Below are 22,416 nucleotides of genomic sequence, written 5' to 3' on the forward strand. Positions count from 1 at the left end.
TACTTAAAGATGAGGAAGATCAAGACCTCCTTTGGTTTGAAAAACCTCTTGTAACTCTCCTTTTCGACTATAAACGATGGAATCGTCCATTACGATATATAAAAAACGATCGATTTGAAAATGCTGTAAGAAATGAAATGTCGCAATATTTTTTTCACACATGTGCAGGTGATAGAAAACAAATAATTTCTTTTACATATCCACCTAGCTTATCCACTTTTGGCAAAATAATAAAAAGAAAGATGTCTTTATGCACGACAGAAAAAGGTTCCCCGGATGATCTGTATCATAATTGGACTTATACCAATGACCAAAAAAGATACAACTTAAGCAATGAGTTCATAAATCGAATAGAAGCTCTAGACAAAGGGGCCTCCCCTATGGATGTACTCGAAAAAACGAAGTACAATGGATGTAATTTCTTAACAACGAAGTTCTGCCATCCTTCACTCTTCTACATGCCAAACTGCAAGCGGTGTTGCCAATATCCCAGGTGAAACTTGAGCCCAAAACCTCACACTAGAAAGCCATTGTGCCAAAGGCCCAATCCACAATTTTTTTGTCAATATCCAGCTCTAGAGCATGGATATGTATAATAACCGAATCTCCCCACCACATGGAAAAAAATTTTATAGCACTTCAAAAATTTTAAACAACATTCTAAAATATTTCAAAATTAATCAAACTATTTTCACTACTGTAGATGCACTAAACAATGCAAAAACACACACATTATGTCCAAATTCACCGAACACCCCTGGTAAAGCCCCATATGACTTCACAGTCACTACGAACTGTACCTTATGAGTGATGGATACGAGGCATGGTAAGGGAAATAGGGTGGACGGAGAGATTAGTTTTCTATCCTTGAGTTTTTTCTGAGGTCGATATTAGAGAGAAGAATGGGTGCCGTGATTTGCACTTCAGTTGGACACTGCTCCAGAGTATGTGAAGAGAATGGCATTCGTGCTAATGAGCTGATAAAGGTGGGTGAAGGATGAATGTCCCCTGTGTAGGAAAAAATCCCCGAGTCATCCAATGTGAAGTGGTCATCTTTGAGCTGACCATGAACCTTTACCGCTGAGGCGGTAACGTGCCGCTGCACACGACAAATGTTTTTTTATTTTTTCTTTTTTCGAGGCATCGAGGCAGCTCTTTTTGTTGAAAATGCACGTGGGTTTGAACCTCATTTCATAGCGCTCCGAACGTGGGCAAAGAAATAAACAGTTCTGATTATATTTTCTAATATCCACTTGTGTATTACACTCGTGTAAGACACCATAGCAGTCTCGCGCCCACGACTTGACTAACGCGATCTGATATGTGATCCACTCATCTCACCAACCCCCCATCATCACAGTATTACTTACTAGCTCTTAACGCACCGATCGCCCGTTGACCCACGTAGTCTTATTTACTAGCCATACTACATCGATCGCCCGTTAGACCATCCCTTTGCACCAGATCCTTTCTAGAATCTAATCACTATGTCCATCAGCCCATTGAGAAACCCTCGAAAAAAAATTAAGACAGAATGAATCCGGCGCAGGTCCTCCTATATATTTCATTCTCTTACCCTTCAAGTGGTCATGACTCATACATGCGACTGGCTTTTTCTCCTTCCCTTTGAGACGGACACCCTGCTTGTTGTGTAAGGTAAAGAGATCATCCCTACAAAATGTCAGTCATCGACATCAGCAACCTCGTGGAGATGGGCGAGGGCGATGAACATCAGGAGCGCTACGCCGCCTTGACACTGTCGAGCTTAATTTGTGTTCCTTTCGCAATCAGAGCTGCCATTAAGCTAGGTGTGTTCGAGATAATCGCCGCGGCCGGCCCGGATGCCTACCTCTCCCCGGCAGACATCGCTTCCAAAATACCCAATAGCAGTCCCAGCACGGCTAAATTACTCGAGCGGGTACTCCGGATGCTTGTCGCCAACTCTATTCTCAGGACGTCTCACAGAGCTGGAGACGGGGAAGGCCAGAAGCCTCAGATGTTGTATGGTCTAGGAAAGTTGGGAGAATACCTGGTGCCCGGACCTCCGGGAACTTCCACGGCGCTCACGCATCTGCTGTCGGTGGACAAGGTGATGGTAGACTGCTTCTACCATTTGGAAGATGCCGTTCTGGATCCCACCTGCGAGCCGTTTGTTAAGGCACACGGCTTGAGCCTCTTCGAGTATTTGGGAAAGGATCCCAGGTACAAGAAGGTGTTCCATGAGGCTATGAGAGGAGGTTCCATCATGGCCGCCAACGTTATCTTTGATAAATATAAAGGATTCGAAGATGTCAAAGAGATTGTTGATGTGGGTGGGAGTTCAGGGGCGGCTGTTGCAGAAATTGTTGCTAAGTATCCACACATCCGTGGCCGGAACTTCGATCTGCCATATGTGATTGCTAATGCGCCTCAATTCCCAGGTAACTTGTTCATCTCTTGTTCATCAATTTCTGGATCACTTTCCCTGTCTCATCACTCACAGGCTAGTTTTTGTGTCATGGGTTTTTGTTCAGGTGTGGAACATGTCGCAGGAAATATGTTTGAGAATATACCTACTTCGGAAACCATCGTTATGAAGGTTTAGTTTCCACCCATCTCTTTTCTTCGTCAATAGACTGAAACATCTTATAAATGATATCGAGTTTTGAGGTTCTTATCAAATCTCAACGCGTTGATTATAACGGGTTTGTCAGATTTGGCACTGTACCAGACTCCCTGGGCTTATGATTTGCCGATTTGTTGCCGTTAAATCCAGCTGCTTTCGAAGCATAAAGCTTCATTTTGAATGAAAAGCAACTAATTCGGGCTACCTCAGCCAGAGTAATTGATTTTGGCCTGTGATAGCTGCGAGCTCATGTCTCTAAGAGCTCTGAGGTGTGGGAGGGGAAAGAAATCTTTTGAAATCATTGATTTGAAGAAACCAAAAAAGCACATTGCATCAATCCGCTTTCTAATTATTTTTCTTTTTATGCATCCATGAACAGAAAACAACTCATTTTTACCAACGCCATGAAAAGGGTAACAACCAATAGTCATTCTTTCATAATCTGTGACTATGACATTGCAGTCTATCCTTCACGATTGGGACGATGATCAATGCGTGGAGATACTGAAGAACTGCTGGAAGGCCCTTCCGGATGGAGGCAGAGTGATTAATGTGGATCTTATTGTTCCAACTAACATAGGTAATGATTTGGTATCCCTGCGTGTGTTGGGTCTAGATCTCACCATGATGGCCTGTTGCCCTCGCGGAATGGAGAGAACCATCGAAGAGTTCCAGCACCTCGGAAAAGCAGCCGGATTTGCTGAACTGAAAGATTTTCCAGTCGCAAATGGTCTTCATGTTGTAGAATTTCACAAAAGGTTGTAGCAGCTCCAAAAGCAAAAAAAAGAACGACATCAGTAGGGAGGGGTTTGGTTTCTATGGCTTGTGTAATAATTGCCTGTACTATGTATGTCGTTTGGTTCTTTCTCAAGTCTGATAAGCGAATTCAAGAATCAGTAATAGGCCTCGGGTTTCATCTAAAAGTTCAAATGTCCTGAGAAGTGATAATGGGAAAATCCCTGTGAATTCATGAACACTTTTTGGATTTTATTGTAACGTTTTCTTTCCTTTGCCTTGAAACTTTCAGCGAAATCCTATCAAATGGATGAAAGGATCTTAATATTGGAACTTGTGCTTCAGGATAAGATGAGTAGATCACAGTAAGAAAAGGCCATGCTTAAGAGTCCATGCGTGGAATGGGATAAAGGGTGGATGAGTTCTGAGACTGCGCAGTACAAGGATAAGTTCTGACCAGATATCCAAGCGCGTAATTTAGTCAAAATCCAGACTTTCAATTCTTGTCGTCAAATTAGACCGGAGGGAACTACTGGTGATTCCACGAACACTAATCCTTCAGTCAACTTATCTCGTATTCATTAATGGGTGTCCTTTTGGGGGTTATTTCATCTTCGTGTAATCAAATCTCTAAGGGCCTGTTTTGAACCTACAGAAAAGAAAAGGAGAGAAAAATGTATTTTCTGTTGTTTGGCAACCCAAACTTACATAAAGTAAGTTTGGAAATACAGACTTGACTTCAAATTGATGCAAAACCAATTCATTTGCTCAACAAATAGCAAGAACAATTCTATCTACTGATAATGCTACAACTAGTGAATTAGTTTTATAAAAATCAATACTTGCCTCTTGCACATACCCTTTAGTGACAAGCCTAGCATTGTGCTTTTGTATGCTCTCATGGTATTTGGTATTAAAGATCTACTTCAAACTTACTTTCTTCCCATTTGGTGCATACACTGATTCTTTGGTTTTATTCTTTCATTGAGTGTTGCCATTCTTCTTTTTTATTTGCTTCTTCAATGCATGTAGGTTTTGAAATCAAAAGAGCATAATCGCATGAAGTATAAGTTTCTGTAAGAGCTCTTAACTTTCTAGGTGGACTATCCAAATGTTTTGAACTAGATTACAAAGAGCCACAACTTGAGGCTGACATTACGAAAGAGGAATTGGATTTCTTCACCATATCTTCAAGTTTTAAGGACACTTGTTCTTTCGTAGTCAATTCAATTACCCATTTTCATCAAAGTAACAACCTTACTCATTATCGGCTTCTTGGAGATAGGATTATACAACTGAGAACCTTAGATTTATTTATTATAACTAACCAAAGTGCATTTCATACTCTTTTTCATCATGCTTTGGACAATTTTCAACACTCACATGCGAAATAACCAAAAAATTTATAATGACTTTTGGTATTCTACCACACAACTTTGTATGGTGTTTTATTTTGAACTGCTTGTAAAAGATCCATCTAAAAGAAAAGTTGAAGTTGCGATCGCTTCTACCCATCAAAAATTGGAAGTTGTTTGGTCTTTAATATACTCCTTGCGATCGCTTCTACTACCTTTTGATGAGGGATATAGCTATTAATTGCTTGTAAAACCTGTTAATAGGATAAAAGGATTTAAATTCATGATAAGTAAATTCTCCTCCTTTATCAATGCATGCCGTTTTCTTTCTCAATAGATGTTTTGAAATTTAGAAAAGTGGAGAAAATTTTAGACTTGTGCTTCAAAATTCACCCCAAGTCTTTCTACAAAAATCATCAACAAATAGTAGAAAACACTTATTATTAGCACGAAGATCTGCATGAACCAACTCAAGAGGTACTCTAGTTTTCAATGATTTTTTCACTAGAAAACAATATCAAAGTTGCTTCATATATATAAAAAATTATAGGGCCTTAATCCATGTAGTTTCTTGGTTGACCGAGTAGAGAAGAAAAGAAGAGAAGTAGAAGAGAAGCAAGAGAAATAAGAAGAAAGCTAGTGTAAGAGGGGACGAGTCTTGAAAGTGAATGAGAGGAAAGAAGCTCCCTCAAGGATGAGGATGAGCTCCTCCTATCCCTTATATTTATTGGCTTAAAAATATTAACAAAAATGTCTTTGCTCTACTTAGGCTACATAAAGTTAGAAATAATAAGATTACATATAACTCTTCTTATACCTTAATACTCCCCCTCAAGCTAGGGTATAAACATCAAATATACTTGGCTTGGAAATTGAATTTTATAGATGACCAATTGCAATTGTTTAAGTAAGCATGTTTGCCAATTGATTCTTAAAAAGGATGTAATGCATGCTGATGATCCCTACTTGCAATTTCTCTTAGACAAAATGACTTGACATCTGTATATGTTGGGTTTTTATATAAAAGATTGGATTAGTTGTTATAGTTGTCATGTCATCACAATTAAGTTACATAGGAGTGGTCATGGGAAAGATAAGTTTCATTAAGAATTATTTTAGTCATAGCATTTTACTCGCTGCTTGGATCATAATCAAATATTTTGCCTTTGCACTTGATTTTTCTACCACACTCTATTTCTTGTTCTACTAAGTCACTAGATTGCAACCCACCATGGTACTATGTCCTGAAGTAGATTTCCTATTACTTAAAGATTTTGGCCATTATGTATATACAAATCTTTCAATATTGTCATGTTCAAGGGACTCATATAATCGTCATTGATTTGAGTTCTTCTTGAGACACAAAAGAATTATCTCCAAAGATTGCCAATATGTGAGTTGAGATTGATGAATAAATTGACTTACAATGCTACTAACAAAGGGAGTATCGGGTAATAGTCATTAACTTGGGTTCTTCTTGAGATACCATAGAACTATCTCCAATGGTTGCCAATATGTGAGTTGAAATTGATGCATAAACTGATTTATGACACTAACAACAAAAGAAGTATCATGCCTTATCACAATGAGATAAATTATTTGTATCAACCAACCACTGATTTTTTTTTACATTTATATCATTATCAGATTCAGCACACAACTTCACATTTTGATCCATTGGAGTACTGTGTCTTCACCCAATCATACTTGTTTCGTGTAGTAAATCCAAAACATACTTGTTTTGGTATAGAGCAATCCTATGTTAAGATTTTAACACCTCAATCCCTAGGATGTATTTTAAGTAAGCCCAAGTTTTTTCCCTAAAACACCTTGCGCAATCCCTCTACTTGTTGCATATCATTCTTGTCATTAGTCGTCGCTAATATTATCAATATAAACAACCATTCGAATGATAAGAACCCCACTTGTGGAGGGTCCTTATCTTTTCTTAAAAGTGCAAGGAGGAGTTGAAAGAGAGAAGTTAAGAGGGTTGGAATAGGAGAGGATGGAAGAAGATAGGAGTAAAGTAGAAGCTGAGAAGGAGATAGAGAGAGTGCCAGATGAAAAAGAGAGAAGAAGAGTGGGGAAAATAGAGAAGAGGTGCTAGGTCACAAATTGAGAAGGGAAACAAAGACAAGAGAGATTTAAAAAAAAGGTTTGACTGATTTTTCCTTCTGCTAGCACCTATTTATTATTTTTCCAAAACATTCTTTGGAAAACTTCTAAGAGATTGAGAGATTACATTTGTTGAATATTTGGAAAAGAGAAACAATTCATTGACTTGATTTACCTGAGTACAATAAGCTTTTATTTATAATAAAGAAAACACGTAGAATCGGATTATAGTCAAACTATCCTTGTTCCAATTATACCTCACAAAAAGATAAAGTCATAACATATTTAAACAATTAAATATAAATAGAAGACTAATATAAATAAAACACTTGTAAATAAAGACTTTTCTGTGAGACCTCCTCTTGTGAGACTCTTGTAAGATTCCACCACATTAATTCAGACTCTATAAGACTTCTTGTTATGAGAGTCATGTAAAACTTTTATTCATGTTCTTCAACAACATTAATCTAGGAAAGTTTTTAGGAATTTAAAAGTTACATCAATCATAGGGAATTCTTTCTATTCTAGCAAGATTCCATCTTTTTCAAAAATGGCAAGTTTGACTCTTTTGACCAGTTCATTTTTACCTTTATGCCATTGAGCTTCTCTTTTCTACGATGTGGCGCCAATTTCTAATTTTTTGGGTGGTGCCACTTTTTATTTTTCTTTTTTCTGCATTTCTTTGCTTCTTGTCTTCTTCCTTAGGGTGAACTTTTGGGTCTCGGTCAGAGAACTACACCACTAGCAATATGTTTAACAAATATTGAGTGATCGACCTCAGTTCTTTTGAAGCCAAAACTAAGGGTAACCTTGCTAAAAATAAATAAACCATGCTTGTGGAGATTAATTCTGCCCATAGATAAATTTCTTAAGTCAACATACCCTCTCCCCCTCAAGCACAAATCTAGGTGGTTGATAGACTTGTTTATGAAGATCGTCATCAAGGAAAAATTTTACATTTAATAGATATACGAACTCCTACTGAATTCAATTTAGCTACCAGAGATAAGGTAGTTTTGTTCGATTAAGTCTATCCTTTGGTAACCAACCTGACTTTGAGGTGAGCAACACTATCATTTGGATTGTGTTTGACAAAGAAACATCTTATGCATTCTAGTAGTTTTTTTCCACTTGCAAAGGTTTCAAGTCTAGCTTTTATGGTCATGAATAGCTACATCTACTCTTCCATGCCAACTCTCCACAAGGGATCCTTAAGTGCTTCAACTATTCAATTAGTTATTAAATTAATAATATAATTAATTATTACATTAAATTTGTTATTTAACAAATAATAATTAATTGTGTAATTAGATATTAACTAATTAAATGATTCTTCCATTAATTGGCTAATTTATAGTTTAATTAGTTATTTTTACATTTATGAAAAGACACAATAAGGTTGAACAAGAAGTCAAGTTTGATAATTTACTTGGAACTTAACCCAATTATTAATTTTATCACTACAATGAAATCAAGGTCAAGTTAATTAGTTAAATTAAACAAATGAATAGATGTAATTTGTGGGTTTATTTTTGTGTTTGTCCATTTACAGCACTTTGCATTCGTAAGCAAGTGATCTTTGAGTAACAATCAATATTAAGCAAACACTAAGGTAATTGAACTTCAAATTTTAATTAAAATTTGAAAATTATAACATTATCTTTTCTCAATAGTGTTAAAAACATTAAGATCAATATTAATAAAAGAATGAATATAGTAAATAAATAAATAAATATAATATAATATTTTATTAATAACATAATATAGATTTGTATGTAGTATAAATAAATAATATATTTTCACAAAATTAAAAATCATTAGTTTATTTAATTATAAAAAAAATATAATTAAACAAAAATGTTTGATAATGAATCGAATTAATAATGATTGAGAGGGAGTGGGAGATGGGAGAGCAAGATCCACTTTCTCGAGTCAAGGTGCAAGTTCAAGCATATGAACCAGACATTTGGAGGGAATCTTGATTCACCTACTTTACTCATGGGTGAATTCAAGTGGATGAACCCGTTTATGAACTTTACTTTTGGCGCTTGGTGCATACACTAATACATCTGGGTTAAGTGATAGTATAATCTAATTCACTTTCACTTAAAGGAGAGGTGCACTAATAGGACCTAAGTTTACGGGTCAAAGTTCAAGGTTCATTATTTGGGTCAGCCTTTCGAAAACCATACCTCGATTAGATAGGGTGAGAATGGAGTAGAGGGAAAGGGAAATGGGTGGGTCAGGGAAAAGTTAAAACGAATCGGGGTTATCTTTTCAATTTTAGATTTTTGTGGTTCAGGTTCAAAGATTGAGGTGTGAGAGTTGGGTTTTTTAAAATTTGACCCCAACTTAAGAGGCAAGAATGAGGTCAAAAGAAGGGAAATGAAGCATGGTCAAGGTTAGTGTTTTTTTTTTTTTTCCGGGTTTTTTAGAGGTCCTTGAATTAGCATTTTTGGGTGAGAATAGGGTCAAGGGAAAGAGAATAGAGAAGGTCAGGGTTGGTTTCCTACCTCCGGTTTTTTTTTTTTTTTTTTCTAAGAGTTAGGTCCAGAGTTAAGGGAAAGGGAAATAGGGTGGAAGGAAAGATTAGTTTTCTATCCTTAAGGTTGATATTAGAGAGAAGAATGGGTGTGTACCTGTGGGTCCCGTAAGTGTGCCTTTGGTTGATGGCACCATGGGTGCGGTGGTTTGCACTTTAGTTGGACTCTGATCCAGAGTAGGTGAGGATAATGGCATTCGTGCTAATGTGCTGACAAAGGTGAGTGAAGGTGAGCTGACCATGAACCTTTGGAAGGTTCTTGGTGAACATGAACCTTTACCGGTGAGGCGGTAACGACCTGTTGCAATTGACAAATATTTTTTTATTTTTTATTTTTTCGAGGTTGTTGAAAAATGTACGTGGGCAAAGAAATAAACAGTACTGATTAAATATTTTCTAATATCCACTTGTGTGTTGCACTCGTGTAAGACACCATAGCAGTCTCGTGCCAACGACTTGCCAACGCGATCTGATCTGTGATGAGTGCATCACATTATTATTTATTTAGCTCTTAACGCACCGATCGCCCTCCCCAGCCCCATCCCTTGGCACCAAGACCCGTTCTAGTCTCCTTCAGCCAATTAAGAAACCCTCGCAAAAAAACATTACAAATCGAGTAAGACAGAATGAATCCGGCGCAGATCTCCTAGATATATATTTCATTCTCTTACCCTTCAACGATCATGATTCATACACGAGTCTCCTTCAGCCAATTAAGAAACCCCCGCAAAAAAACATTAAAAATCGAGTAAGACAGAATGAAACCGGCGCAGATCTCTATATATATTTCATTCTCTTACCCTTCAACGGTCATGACTCATACATGCTACTGGCTTTTTCTCCTTCCTCTTGAGACGGACTCACTGCTTGTTGAGTAAGGGACACAGAGATTATCCCTACAAAATGTCAGTGATCGACATCAGCAACCTCGTGGAGACGGGCGAGAGCGATGAACATCAGGAGCGATACGCCGCCTTGACACTGTCCAGCTTAATTTGCGTTCCTTTCGCAATCAGAGCTGCCATTAACCTAGGTGTGTTCGAGATAATCGCCGCGGCCGGCCCGGATGCCTACCTCTCCCCGGCAGACATCGCTTCCAAAATACCCAATAGCAGTCCCGGCACGGCAAAATTACTCGAGCGGGTACTCCGGATGCTTGTCGCCAACTCTATTCTCAGGACCTCTCACAGAGCTGGAGACGGGGAAGGCCAGAAGCCTCAGATGATGTATGGTCTCGGAAAGTTGGGAGAATACCTGGTACCCGGACCTCCGGGAACTTCCACGGCGCTCACGCAACTGCTGTCGGTGGACAAGGTGAATGTAGACTGCTTCTACCATTTGGAAGATGCCGTTCTGGATCCCAGCTGCGAGCCGTTTGTTAAGGCACACGGCTTGAGCCTCTTCGAGTATTTGGGAAAGGATCCCAGGTACAAGAAGGTGTTCCATGAGGTTATGAGAGAAGGTTCCATCATGGCCGCCAACGTTATCTTTGATAAATATAAAGGATTCGAAGATGTCAAAGAGATTGTTGATGTGGGTGGGGGTTCTGGGACGGCTGTTGCAGAAATTGTTTCTAAGTATCCACACATCCGTAGCCGGAACTTCGATCTGCCATATGTGATTGCTAATGCGCCTCAATTCCCAGGTAAGTTGTTCATCTCTTGTTCATCAATTTCTGGATCACTTTCCCTGTCTCATCACTCACGGGCTAGTTTTTGTGTCATGGGTTTTTGTTCAGGTGTGGAAAATGTTGCAGGAAATATGTTTGAGAGTATACCTACCTCGGAAACCATCTTTATGAAGGTTTAGTTTCCACCCATGTCTTTTCTTCGTCAATATACTCACACATCTTATAAATGATATCGAGTTTTGAGGTTCTTATCAAATCTCAACGCGTTGATCACAACGGGTTTGTCAGATTTGGCACTGTACCAGACTCCCTGGGCTTATGATTTACCGATTTGTTGCCGTTAGATCCAGCTGCTTTCGAAGCATAAAGCTAACTTATTTTGAAAAATACTCGAACTTTGACTGGGCCACTGTACATGTGTACAATCAAAAGTGACACATAAGCTTTGATTGCTTACGAGTTGCTACGTCATCAATACAATGTGAGTCCGACACATCATCTTCCAGGTAAGATGCTATATCATCTGCCCTGTCATCTCGTGCCACGTAAGCCCTCACTTTTTATTTTTTTCGTTCTCTCTCTCTCTCTCTCTCTCCGCTTATCTTTTTCCTGTCTTCTCCTCTCGCCCTCTTGTCGCCGCTCAGCCTTGGCCTCCTCTCCTCTCGCCCTCTCACCGTCGCTCGGCCTTGGCCTCCTCTCCTCTCCTCTCGCCCTCTCGTAGTGCTGGCTGCCATCACTCCCCACCACTCGGCCTTGCCCACGCCCTCGACGCCCTCCAGTGAATTAAAAAATATTTTAAATCAATAATAAAATGTGTTAAATACGTAAGTGTAAGATTTTTTGATTAATTAGTATATTTATTTGATTTTTAATTATTTTAAATATAAGGTAAAAAGTCTAACGATAAATTTGAAAAAAAATATGGATAAATTTGATTTTTAAACTCAAAACTAAAATTTTCAAAATTTTAATTAAAATATTTTTTAAATTGATAATAAAAAAGTGTAAAATAGGTAAGAGTAAGATTTTTTTATAACTTATTATTTTAAATATAACGTAATAAAAAGTATACCGATACATTTATTTTTTAAACTCAAATAAAATTTTCTTATTTTTTCAGTTAATAAATATTTTAAATCGATAATAAAAGGTGTTGTAAGATTTTTAATTAACTAATATATTTTTTAATAATTTATTATTTTTTATATAAGGTGATAAAAAGTATACAAATAAATTATATTTTTAAACTCTAAAGTAACTTTTTTGTATAATTTTTTTAATTTATAAATATTTTAAATCGATAATAAATGGGTAAGACTTAAGAGTAAGATTTTTTCAATTTATAAATACTTTAAATCCATAATACATGGGTAAAAGTAAGATTTTTTCTATTTCTAAATACTTTAAATTTCTAAATATTTTAAATCGATAATATGTTAGTAAATTTTTTAATTAATTAGAAAACATTTTTATTTTTTATTTTTTAAAATATAAAGTAATAAAAAGAGTAACGATAAAATTTATTTTTAATTAATAAATATTTTAATTGGTAATAAATGCTGTTAAATAAGTAAGAGTTAATTTTTTTAATTATTTATTATTTTATTATTTTAGATATAAGGTAATAAAAAGTGTATTCATAAATTTGATTATTAAAAGCAAAAAAAAAATATTCAAATTTTTATCATTTAATAACGTGGCAGTCAATGTGTTCATCTACTCACGCAATGCAGATGACGTGTGACACGTAAGCAATCAAAGCTTACGTGTCACCTTTAATTGTATACATGTATAGTTGATTGGTCAAAATTTGGTATTTTTCAAAATAAGTTCATGGCATCGTGGTTTCTCAAAATATTTTTTTTGAAATTAGTTATTTTGGTAAAAAAATCCTTTGAAGAAACCAAAAAAGCACATTGCATCGATCCGCTTTCTAATTAATTTTCTTTTTATGCATCCATGAACAAGAAAAGGGTAAAAACCAAAAGTCACTCTCTCATAATCTGTGACTTTCACATTGCAGTCTATCCTTCACAATTGGGACGATGATCGATGCGTGGAGATACTGAAGAACTGCTGGAAGGCCCTTCCGGATGAAGGCAGAGTGATTAATGTGGATCTTATTGTTCCAACTAACATACGTAATGATTTGGTATCCCTGCATGTGTTGGGTCTAGATCTCATCATGATGGCCTGTTGCCCTCGCGGAATGGAGAGAACCATCGAAGAGTTCCAGTACCTCGGAAAAGCAGCTGGGTTTGCTGAACTGAAAGATTTTCCAGTCGCAAATGGTCTTCATGTTGTAGAATTTCACAAAAGGCTGTAGCAGCTCCAAAAGCAAAAAGAAGAACGTTTATCTTTATCAATCAGTAGGGAAGGGGTTTGGTTTCTATGGCTAGTGTAATAATGCCTGTACTATATGTATTTCGTTTGGTTCTGTCTTTCTCAAGTCTGATAAGCGAGTTCAAGAATCAGTAATAAGCCTCGGGTTTCATCTAAAGTTCAAACAGTATCACCTCTGAAAATGTCCTGAGAAGTGATAATGGGAAAAACCCTGTGAATTCTATGAACACTTGTTGGATTTGGATGTAACGTTTTTCTTTCCGTGCCTTGAAACTTTCAGCGAAATCCTATCAAATGGATGAAAGGATCTTAATAATGGAACTTGTGCTTCAGGAAAAGATGAGTAGATCACAGTAAGAAAAGGCCATGCTTGTCCATGCGTGGAATGGGATTAAGGGTGGGAGAGTTCTGAGACTGCGCAGTACAAGGATAAGTTCTGACCAGATCACCAAGCGCAGTGATTTAGTCAAAATCCAAAGACTTTCAATTCTTGGGGGTTATTTCATCTTCTTGTAATCAATCTTTTAAGGGTCTGTTTTGAACCTACAGAGAAGAAAATGAGATAAATGTATTTTTTGTTGTTTGGCAACTCAAAATTATTGAGAAAAAAGAAAATAAGAGAGAAAATCACAAAATGATGAAATTTGGGGAGAAAAGAAAAGAAATAGAAACTTGAGAGAAAATTTTAATTATAAAAAATTTAAAAATATTATTAATTTTCTTTTCCTTTTCATTTTCCTCTTGTATAAAAAAACAAGAGAAACTGCATTTCTCATGCATTTTCTCTTTCATTTTTCATGGGCATCCAAACAAGAGAACATAAATTTCTTTTCTTTTCAATTTTCTTTCTCATTATCTTCGTTTCCCTTTCTTTTCTCTCCACTTTCTGTGCTCCAAATAGGCCCTAAAAGACAAACACAAAAAACCATGCATTTTAAATTGGGCATTAGTCTAGAAGGAAATATTGTTGGAATTATAATTGAAATATATGTCTTATTTTTAGGATATTACGAGACCCATTACTCCTTAAAATTACTCAAACATCTTCAATAATTAAAACATAAAGTTAAGTTGGCAACAAAATTACATGAACCACTAATTTTTTTTCCAAAACATGATAAATACCCCTATAAGTGATAAACCACTAACAATCAACTAACCTACTCTCCTAAAAACATTGCATCAATTTTTAACACCCCATTGAGGCAAACTTATCTACTCCAAGTAGTAGTCTAACAAAGAAAACATTTTACATGATAGTATAAAACCATCTACAAGTTGTTGGTAAGTCCTTAAAAAAAATTCTCTAATGAAGAGGTGTCTGGTTTTCATATATTTTATTCGCCCATGAAAAATTGGATTCCTTGTCAGTAACATAGTAGAAACTAGAAATGTTGTCACAAAAATCTATAGTAGATTGTGATTATTTTTGTTGTAAATTAGTCAGTACCCTCTAAATCCAAATCATTTGACATGCAACTGATGTCATGGTAATGTTATTGCTCTCGTATGATGCTTTCTTGGTTTAAGCATGAATCTAGATATGAAGTTCACAACAAACATTATATTAGGATGAGTGTGAGTCAAATACATAAACACTCTAACCATACTTCTAAAATGTTTCAAATTAACCTCCTCAGTCCCATTATCGAGTTTTTTTTTTTTTTTTTTTTGCATTCATTACTATGCTTGTCACCTGACAACTCTCCATGTTAAACTTCCTAAGAAGACAAAAACAAACTTTGTATGTTTAGTTTAAAGGCCAAAAATTAATTAAATATAATAACTACTTATAAGCCCACAATAAGAAGCTCTGAGTTTTTTTTTAACCTTTTTAAGAGAATTGATTTACTTATAAATTGTTGAAATCCTTCCTTGAGAAAGTAGGCATCAATTCTGCTATACCAAGCTCTAGGTTTTTTTTTTTTAAAAAAAAAAAATAGACAAAGATTTCTTTCTTTTCTTTATAAACTTTCACTTCCTTTCCATACACCAAAAAACCTTGTGGTTGTTCCATAAACATATTTTCTCTCAATTATCCATTTGGAAATGCAGACTTGACTTCAAATTGGTGCAAAACCAATTCATTTACTCAACAAATAGCAAGAACAATTCTAACTATTTATAATGCTGCAACTAGTGAATTGGTTTTATAAAAATCAATACTTGCCTCTTGCACATACCCTTTAGTGACAAGCCTAGCATTGTGCTTTTGTATGGTCTCATGGTACTTGGTATTGAAGATCTACTTCAAACTTACTTTCTTCCCATTTGGTGCACTGATTATTTGGTTTTATTCAAGAGCTACAATTTCTTCTTTCATTGAGTGTTGCCCTTCTTCTTTTGTATTTGCTTCTTCAATGCATATAAGTTTTGAAATCAAGAGAACATAATCGCACGAAGTATAAGTTTCTATAAGAGCTCTTAACTTTCAAAGTGGATTATCCAAATGTCCTCAACTAGATTACAAAGAGCCACAACTTGAGGCTGGCATTACAAAAGAGGAATTGGATTTCTTCACCATATCTTCAAGTTTTAAGGACACTTGTTCTTTCTTAAGTCAATTCAATTACCCATTTTCATAAAAGTAACAACCTTACTCACTATCGGCTTCTTGGTGATAGGATTATACAACTGAGAACCTTAGGTTTATTTATTATAACTAACCAAAGTGCATTTCATACTCTTTTTCATCATGCTTTGGACAATTTTCAACACTCACATGCGAAATAACCAAAAAATTTATAATGACTTTTGGTATTCTACCACACAGCTTTGTATGGTGTTTTATTTTGAATTGCTTTTAAAAGATCCATCTAAAAGAAAAGTTGAAGTTGCAATCGCTTCTACCCATAAAAAATTGGAAGTTGTTTGGCCTTTAACATACACCTTGCCACTTCAATAGTTTTTTGGGTTTTTCTTTTCTACTACCTTTTGATGAGGGATGTAGCTATTAATTGTTTGTAAATCCTGTTAATAGGATAAAAGGATTTAAATTCATGATAAGTAAATTCTCCTCCATTATCAATGCATGCCGCTTTCTTTCTCAATAGATGTTTTGAAATTTAGAGAAGTAGAGAAAATTTTAAACTTTCTTTCAATATTGTCATGTTCATGGGACTCATATAACAGTCATTGATTCGAGTTCTTGAGACACAATAGAATTATCTCCAAAGATTGCCAATATGTGAGTTGAGATTGATGAATAAATTGACTTACAACACTCCGAACAAAGGGAGTATCGGGTAACAATCATTAACTTGGGGTTGTTCTTGAGATACCATAGAATTATCTCCAAAGCTTGCCAATATGTGAGTTGAGATTGATGCATAAACTGATTTATGACAATAACAACAAAGGAAGTATCATGCCTTAGCACAATGAGATAAATTATTCGTATCAACCAACCACTGAATTTTTTTTACATTTATATCGTTATTTGATTCAGCTCACAACTTCACATTTTGATCCATTGGAGTATTCACCCAATCATACTTGTTTTGGTATAAAGCAATGCTATGTTGAGATTTTAACACCTCAATCCCTAGGATGTAAGTTAGCACAAGTTTTTCCCTAAAACACCTTGTGCAGTCCCTATACTTGTTGCATATCATTCTTGTCACTAGTCGTCTCTAATATTATCAATATAAACAACCATTAGAATAATAAGAACCCCACTTGCGGAGGGTCCTTATCTTTTCTTAAAAGTTCAAGGAGGAGTTGCAAGAGAGAAGTTAAGAGGGTTGGAATAGGAGAGGATGGAAGAAGAGAGGAGTAAAGTAGAGGCAGAGAGGGAGATAGAGAGAGTGCCAGATGAAAAAGAGAGAAGAAGAGTGGGGAAAATAGAGAAGAAGTGCTAGGGCACAAATTGAGAGGGGAAACAAAGACAAGAGAGATTTAAAAGAAAAATAAAAAAATTGATTGATTTTTCCTTTAGCCAACACCTTATTTATTATTTTTCCAACACATTCTTTGGAAAACTCCAAAGAGAATGAGAGATTACATCTGTTGAATATTTGGAAAAGTGAAACAATTCATTGACTTGATTCTTACCTGAATACAACAAGTTATTATTTATAATAGAGAAAACAAGTAGAATCAAATTATAGTTAAACTATCCTTGTTCCAATTAAACACAAAAAGATAAGTCATAACACATTTAAACAATTAAATATAAATAGAAGAGCAATATAACTAAAACACCTTTAAATAAAGACTTTCCTGTGAGACCTCCTCCATTAAGACTCCACCACATTAATTCAGGCTCCATAAGACTTCTTGCTATGAGAGTCATGTAAGACTTTTATTTATGTTCTTCAACAACATTAATCTTGGAGAGTTTTTAGGAATTTAAAAGTTACATCAATCATAGAATATTCTTTTTATTCTAGCAAGATTCCATCTTCTTCAAAAGTGGCAAGTTTGACTCCTTTGACCAATCCATTTTTACCTTTATGCCATTGCGCTTCTCTTTTTTACGAGGTGGTGCCAATTTCTAATTTTTTGGGTGGTACCACTTTTTATTTTTCTTATTTCTTCTTTTCTTTGCTTCTTGTCTTCTTCCTTAGGGTCAACTTTTAGGTCTCAGACAGAGAACTACACCACAAGCAATATGTTTAACAAATATTGAGTGATCCACCTCAGTTCTTTTGAAGCCAAACTAAGGGTAACCTTCCTAAAAAAAATTTAAACCATGCTTGTGAGATTAATTCAGCGCATAAATAAATTTCTTAAGTCAACATAGCTTCTCCCCCTCAAGCACAAATCCAGGTGGTTGATAGACTTGTTTATGAAGATCATCATTAAGAAAAAAAATTTTACATTTAATTAATGAATGACCCAATGGAAATTTGTAGCAATAGATATACAAACTCCTACTGAATTCAATTTAGCTACCAGAGATAAGGTAGTTTTGTTCGGCCAAGTGTATCCTTTGGTTACCAACCTGACTTTGAGGTGAGCAACACTATCATTTGGATTGTGTTTGACAAAGAAACATCATATGCATTCTAGTAGTTTTTTTCCACTTGGCAAAGGTTTCAAGTCTAGCTTTTATGGTCATGCATAGCTACATCTACTCTTCCATGCGACCTGTCCACAAGGGATCCTTAAGTGCTTCAACTATTAAATTAGTTATTAAATTAATAATATAATTACTTACATTAAATTTGTTATTTAATGATTAATAATTAATTATTTAATTAAATATTAACTAATTACTTGATTCTTCCATTAATTGGTTAATTAGTAGTTTTATTAGTTATTTTTTCATTTATGAAAAGGCACAATAAGGTTGAACAAGAAGTCAAGTTTGATAATTTAACTTGAACTTAACCCAATTATTAATTGCATCACTACAATGAAACCAAGGTCGAGATAATTGGTTAAATTAAACAAATGAATAGATGTAATTTGTGGGTTTATTTTTGTGTTTGTCCATTTACAACCGGTTTTTCCCCTATAAGAGAAACATTTTGCACTCTTAAGCAAATGATCATTGAGTAAGAATCTCAATATTAAGCAAACACTAAGATGATTGAACTTCAAATTTTAAAAGTATAATATTATCTTTTCTCCATAGTGTTAAAAACATTAAGATCAATAAGAAAATAACTTAGAAATCTTAAAAAATATGTTAAAGTTAAACAAAAATAAATTTTATATGTTGATATTTATTTATAATGCTTTACATATATGATTTATCTTTTCTACGCTTAAATACGATTAGAAAAATAAAAATTAAATAAATTAATTGATTATAATTGAACAATAATAAACCTGTAATAGTAGTTAAGTTATTGATTAAGCAAAAATAATTAGTCAAAACACTAGATATGTTTCTTAACTTAAGATTTATAATTTAGTAAAATATATGATTTCAATTGAATTTGAATTTTAAAAATATAAAAAATTATAAAAAAGGTAAATAGTGTGAAAAATAAATTAAATTAAATTTTAGAAAATATCAAAAATTAAATAAAAAAATTTAAAATAAAAAGTTAAAATAGGAGTAAAAATAATAATTTGAAATAAATATAAATTTAGAGACATAATTTTTATTTTAAAAAAATTATTGACTTATTTACCAATAAAGTAACTAACTAAAAAGTTATTTTAATTTCTAATTTTGTTATTATCTTCCTTTTTTTCTCTTCCTATTTTTTTAATTTATTATATTTATTTATTTCTTTGAAAAAATTAAAACTTAATATTACACTTTTACTTTTCAGTTTTTCATTATGATCTTTTTTTTTTCCGTTTCTTCTTCTTTTTTTTTCCCTTTTCCCCTTCTTCTCATTCTATCCCCTCTTCCCTCCCGCCCTACCTCGAGCCACATGCTTGAGAAGTTCTCCTCCCTTCTCTTGTCCCTCTTGCCCTTTCTTCTTTTCCTTCTTTCCCAGTTCTTTTCTTTTCCTTCCTCTCTCTAATGTCGCACATTGTCGTGGTACGAGTTTTCCCCCTTGTCTGCTTCATTACATGTCATTGGAGATGTGGTGTGTGTGTCTGGGGAAGGATGGTAGGGAGACTTGAGTGATAAAAAAGTGGTTGTGTTCTAATATTTAGTTTCTCACATGTGTAAGTAATAATGATTTGTTTTGTCTATGTTTTTTCAACTTTGAAGGCAGAAGAGTTGAAATGCTTGAACTTTCACGCAATTGAATTGCTTTAGCTCAAGGTACTCATTATTTATTTGGATTTGTATATCGAAATTTTAAGATTAAATTTTTTATTATCATGATAATTATTAAAGTGCTACAGTAATTTTATTGCCATGTGGTGAGAAAATTTGGGTGTTATAAATATCCATCACATGGATTTTTATATGATATAGGGATTAATGTGTCATTATTGGAGGGGTAATATCCACCACATGGGTTTTTTATACTTCTTTTACTTTTGCTTGTGTATATTATTTGTTTTATGTTGATATATTGAAGTTCTATTGAGTGTTTTTTAGTTTCTCTCATTTTTTATATGATGGGACCGTCGCAAGGATTTTTTGTTTGTGTTTAGAGTCGAGTAGTCGAGATCCAGATAAACCGAATTGAACCGAGCCGAACTCGAGCAACTCGCGAACCGGCTCAGTTCTATGCCACCACTAGTTCCAGTCACTCACAAAATCATGTCCACCATATACGGTAAGTTGGGCATCTATGATGTTTTCTCACCCCCAACTTGAGGTGGAGTATTAAAAGATGGGCCCAAGCCCACACATATATAGAGAAAGACCCCCATGTCCAAGAGGGGTGACGTGATTTTAAATAAGTGTCATCCCATAAAGATGATACAAGGGGGTAATTAGTCAAGGTGAACATGTCTACTTATGTCTTTTTTCATGTAAAGCTTGTAGCTCCAAGGGTTTGTAAGCATTGTAAATTCCTCTAAAAAACTATAAACCCAAGTCAGCTAGTGGCAAAGTATCAAGTTTTTCTCACAATTAGTGGAAGACTCTTTCCTTTAGCCTAAAAGTTTTCTTTATCTTTTTCCCCTTCTCTCTTATCTACCCAACTTTTCTCTTTAGTCTTCCCTTTTCTTTTGTTCTCCCTTCGTTCTTTCTCCCACTCTTATTTTGCTCGAGGTTCTAACCTTGGGTTCCTAAATTCAACAAAGGTCTCAAAATCTCTTCTAAGAGTTTGAAGTTTAATAAAAATTACCTTCTTTATACCTAGATACTCCTCGAAAATACTCCAAGCTTCGTTTTACCTAGCTCGTTGGAGGACAACCAATGCCTTTGCATCCTTCTTTCTCTTCTCTTTTAATTCATTTTGTGTATCTATCAATCTATTATTTTCAATAGGTTCAACATAACCATTTTCAACCAAGTCTCATAAATCTTATAAGATTAAAACAAAAAAAGTTTCTAATTTAATACTCCAAAGTTTATAACATTCACTACTAAATACAAAAATCAATACCTGGGTAGCATTTCAAAGATGACTGAGAATTTTCAACAAACAGGTGATGGGCAATGCGAATTATAACTTCAATACAAAAAATGCAAATAAGATTCTTTGAAGATGATGTAAAGAAGATGAGTACAATCAATCTCCTTATCGCCTAATTTTTATCAAACCCGCTTTGATACTATAATGTTGAAAAAAAAAAAAAAATGAGAAATACTATTAGAATTAATTCCTACTAATCTGAAATCACAGCTGAAAAAATATGTCTTATTAGCTAATACAAGACCCATGGCTCCCTACAGTTATTCATACATCCCTAGAAACTAAAACTCCCCAATTAACCACTCTCATAAAAATTTGCATGAATTTCTATCAGTTTGTTTATCCTATTCATCCTCTGTTCAGGAATTTGAATGGAAAGATGACAAGAGATACACCACAAACTGTTGACCCAAGAAAGTAAGAATAAAGGAGTTGAAGCTAGCAAAATTTGTCACGATGCTAAGTGCTGTCTTGTTCTGTCTTTAGAAGGTGAAGCAGGGAAAGTAGATAAAAAAAAAAAAAACCACTATAACATTAGCTGGATTCATCCTATTAAAAGGCTGACATTGCCTTCGAAAAGATTGAAATTCTGAGAGTGGATGGCAAATCTCAGCTCTCCAATAAGGAACTAACTGTTGATGTTCACTGGGATAGTGTCTAATCACTCTTTAAATGAGCAATGGCAGTCATTATAGAGCCCGGTAGGCTCCACCACTGTTCCTCTTATGTCTGAGGATATACTGCCCATACGCCATGTTATCTTGTCTCTAAATCATACATCAAGAGTTGAGCTTTGTCTGCGATGCTCTTAGTCTGAAAGTAACTTGGACGTTACGCTGCGGAGTTATCTTAGTCTGAGTTGGTCCGACTTGAATCATTGCGGTTCTCAAAGGCGAGAAGATACTAAAGAATGATGACAATCTTACGGTCATAAAGAAGAACTGGAGAAGAAGAAAGGGACCTAACTACAAAAAAGTTATAAAAGCTTCCATGAAATAAGGATAGACCAGATTTCTTTTTTCCGTTAGTATTACCTTTGCAGCCAGAGTGGTCAGTCCAATTCGTCCTCCCTTCAACCTTATGTATCTTCAATTTTGTGTTTGGTTGCTTCCTGCAACTATAGATATCTCATAATGCGCCAGGGA

The 22,416-nt window shown here is 34.9% G+C and overlaps 2 protein-coding genes across 2 annotated transcripts; both read left to right on the forward strand.

The window, feature by feature from the left end:
* Positions 1–1,510: 1,510 nt before the first annotated feature.
* Positions 1,511–3,476, forward strand: LOC137937030 ((S)-scoulerine 9-O-methyltransferase-like). The gene is made up of 3 exons (XM_068782052.1): positions 1,511–2,420; positions 2,514–2,578; positions 3,068–3,476. Exons 1-3 carry the CDS (start codon positions 1,679–1,681, stop codon positions 3,368–3,370), a joined length of 1,110 nt encoding a protein of 369 aa, XP_068638153.1. The 5' UTR covers positions 1,511–1,678; the 3' UTR covers positions 3,371–3,476.
* Positions 3,477–10,245: 6,769 nt separating this feature from the next.
* Positions 10,246–13,308, forward strand: LOC137937417 ((S)-scoulerine 9-O-methyltransferase-like). Its single transcript, XM_068782477.1, has 3 exons — positions 10,246–10,997; positions 11,091–11,155; positions 13,006–13,308. The coding sequence occupies exons 1-3, from the start codon at positions 10,256–10,258 to the stop codon at positions 13,306–13,308; spliced, it is 1,110 nt and encodes a 369-aa protein (XP_068638578.1). The 5' UTR covers positions 10,246–10,255.
* The last annotated feature ends 9,108 nt before the right edge of the window (positions 13,309–22,416 follow it).

Source organism: Aristolochia californica, unplaced genomic scaffold (assembly GCF_029961685.1).
Source record: "Aristolochia californica isolate CCGP_79_NKW_82.1479 unplaced genomic scaffold, dmAriCali1.0.hap1 SCAF_7, whole genome shotgun sequence".
Classification (NCBI taxonomy): domain Eukaryota; kingdom Viridiplantae; phylum Streptophyta; class Magnoliopsida; order Piperales; family Aristolochiaceae; genus Aristolochia; species Aristolochia californica.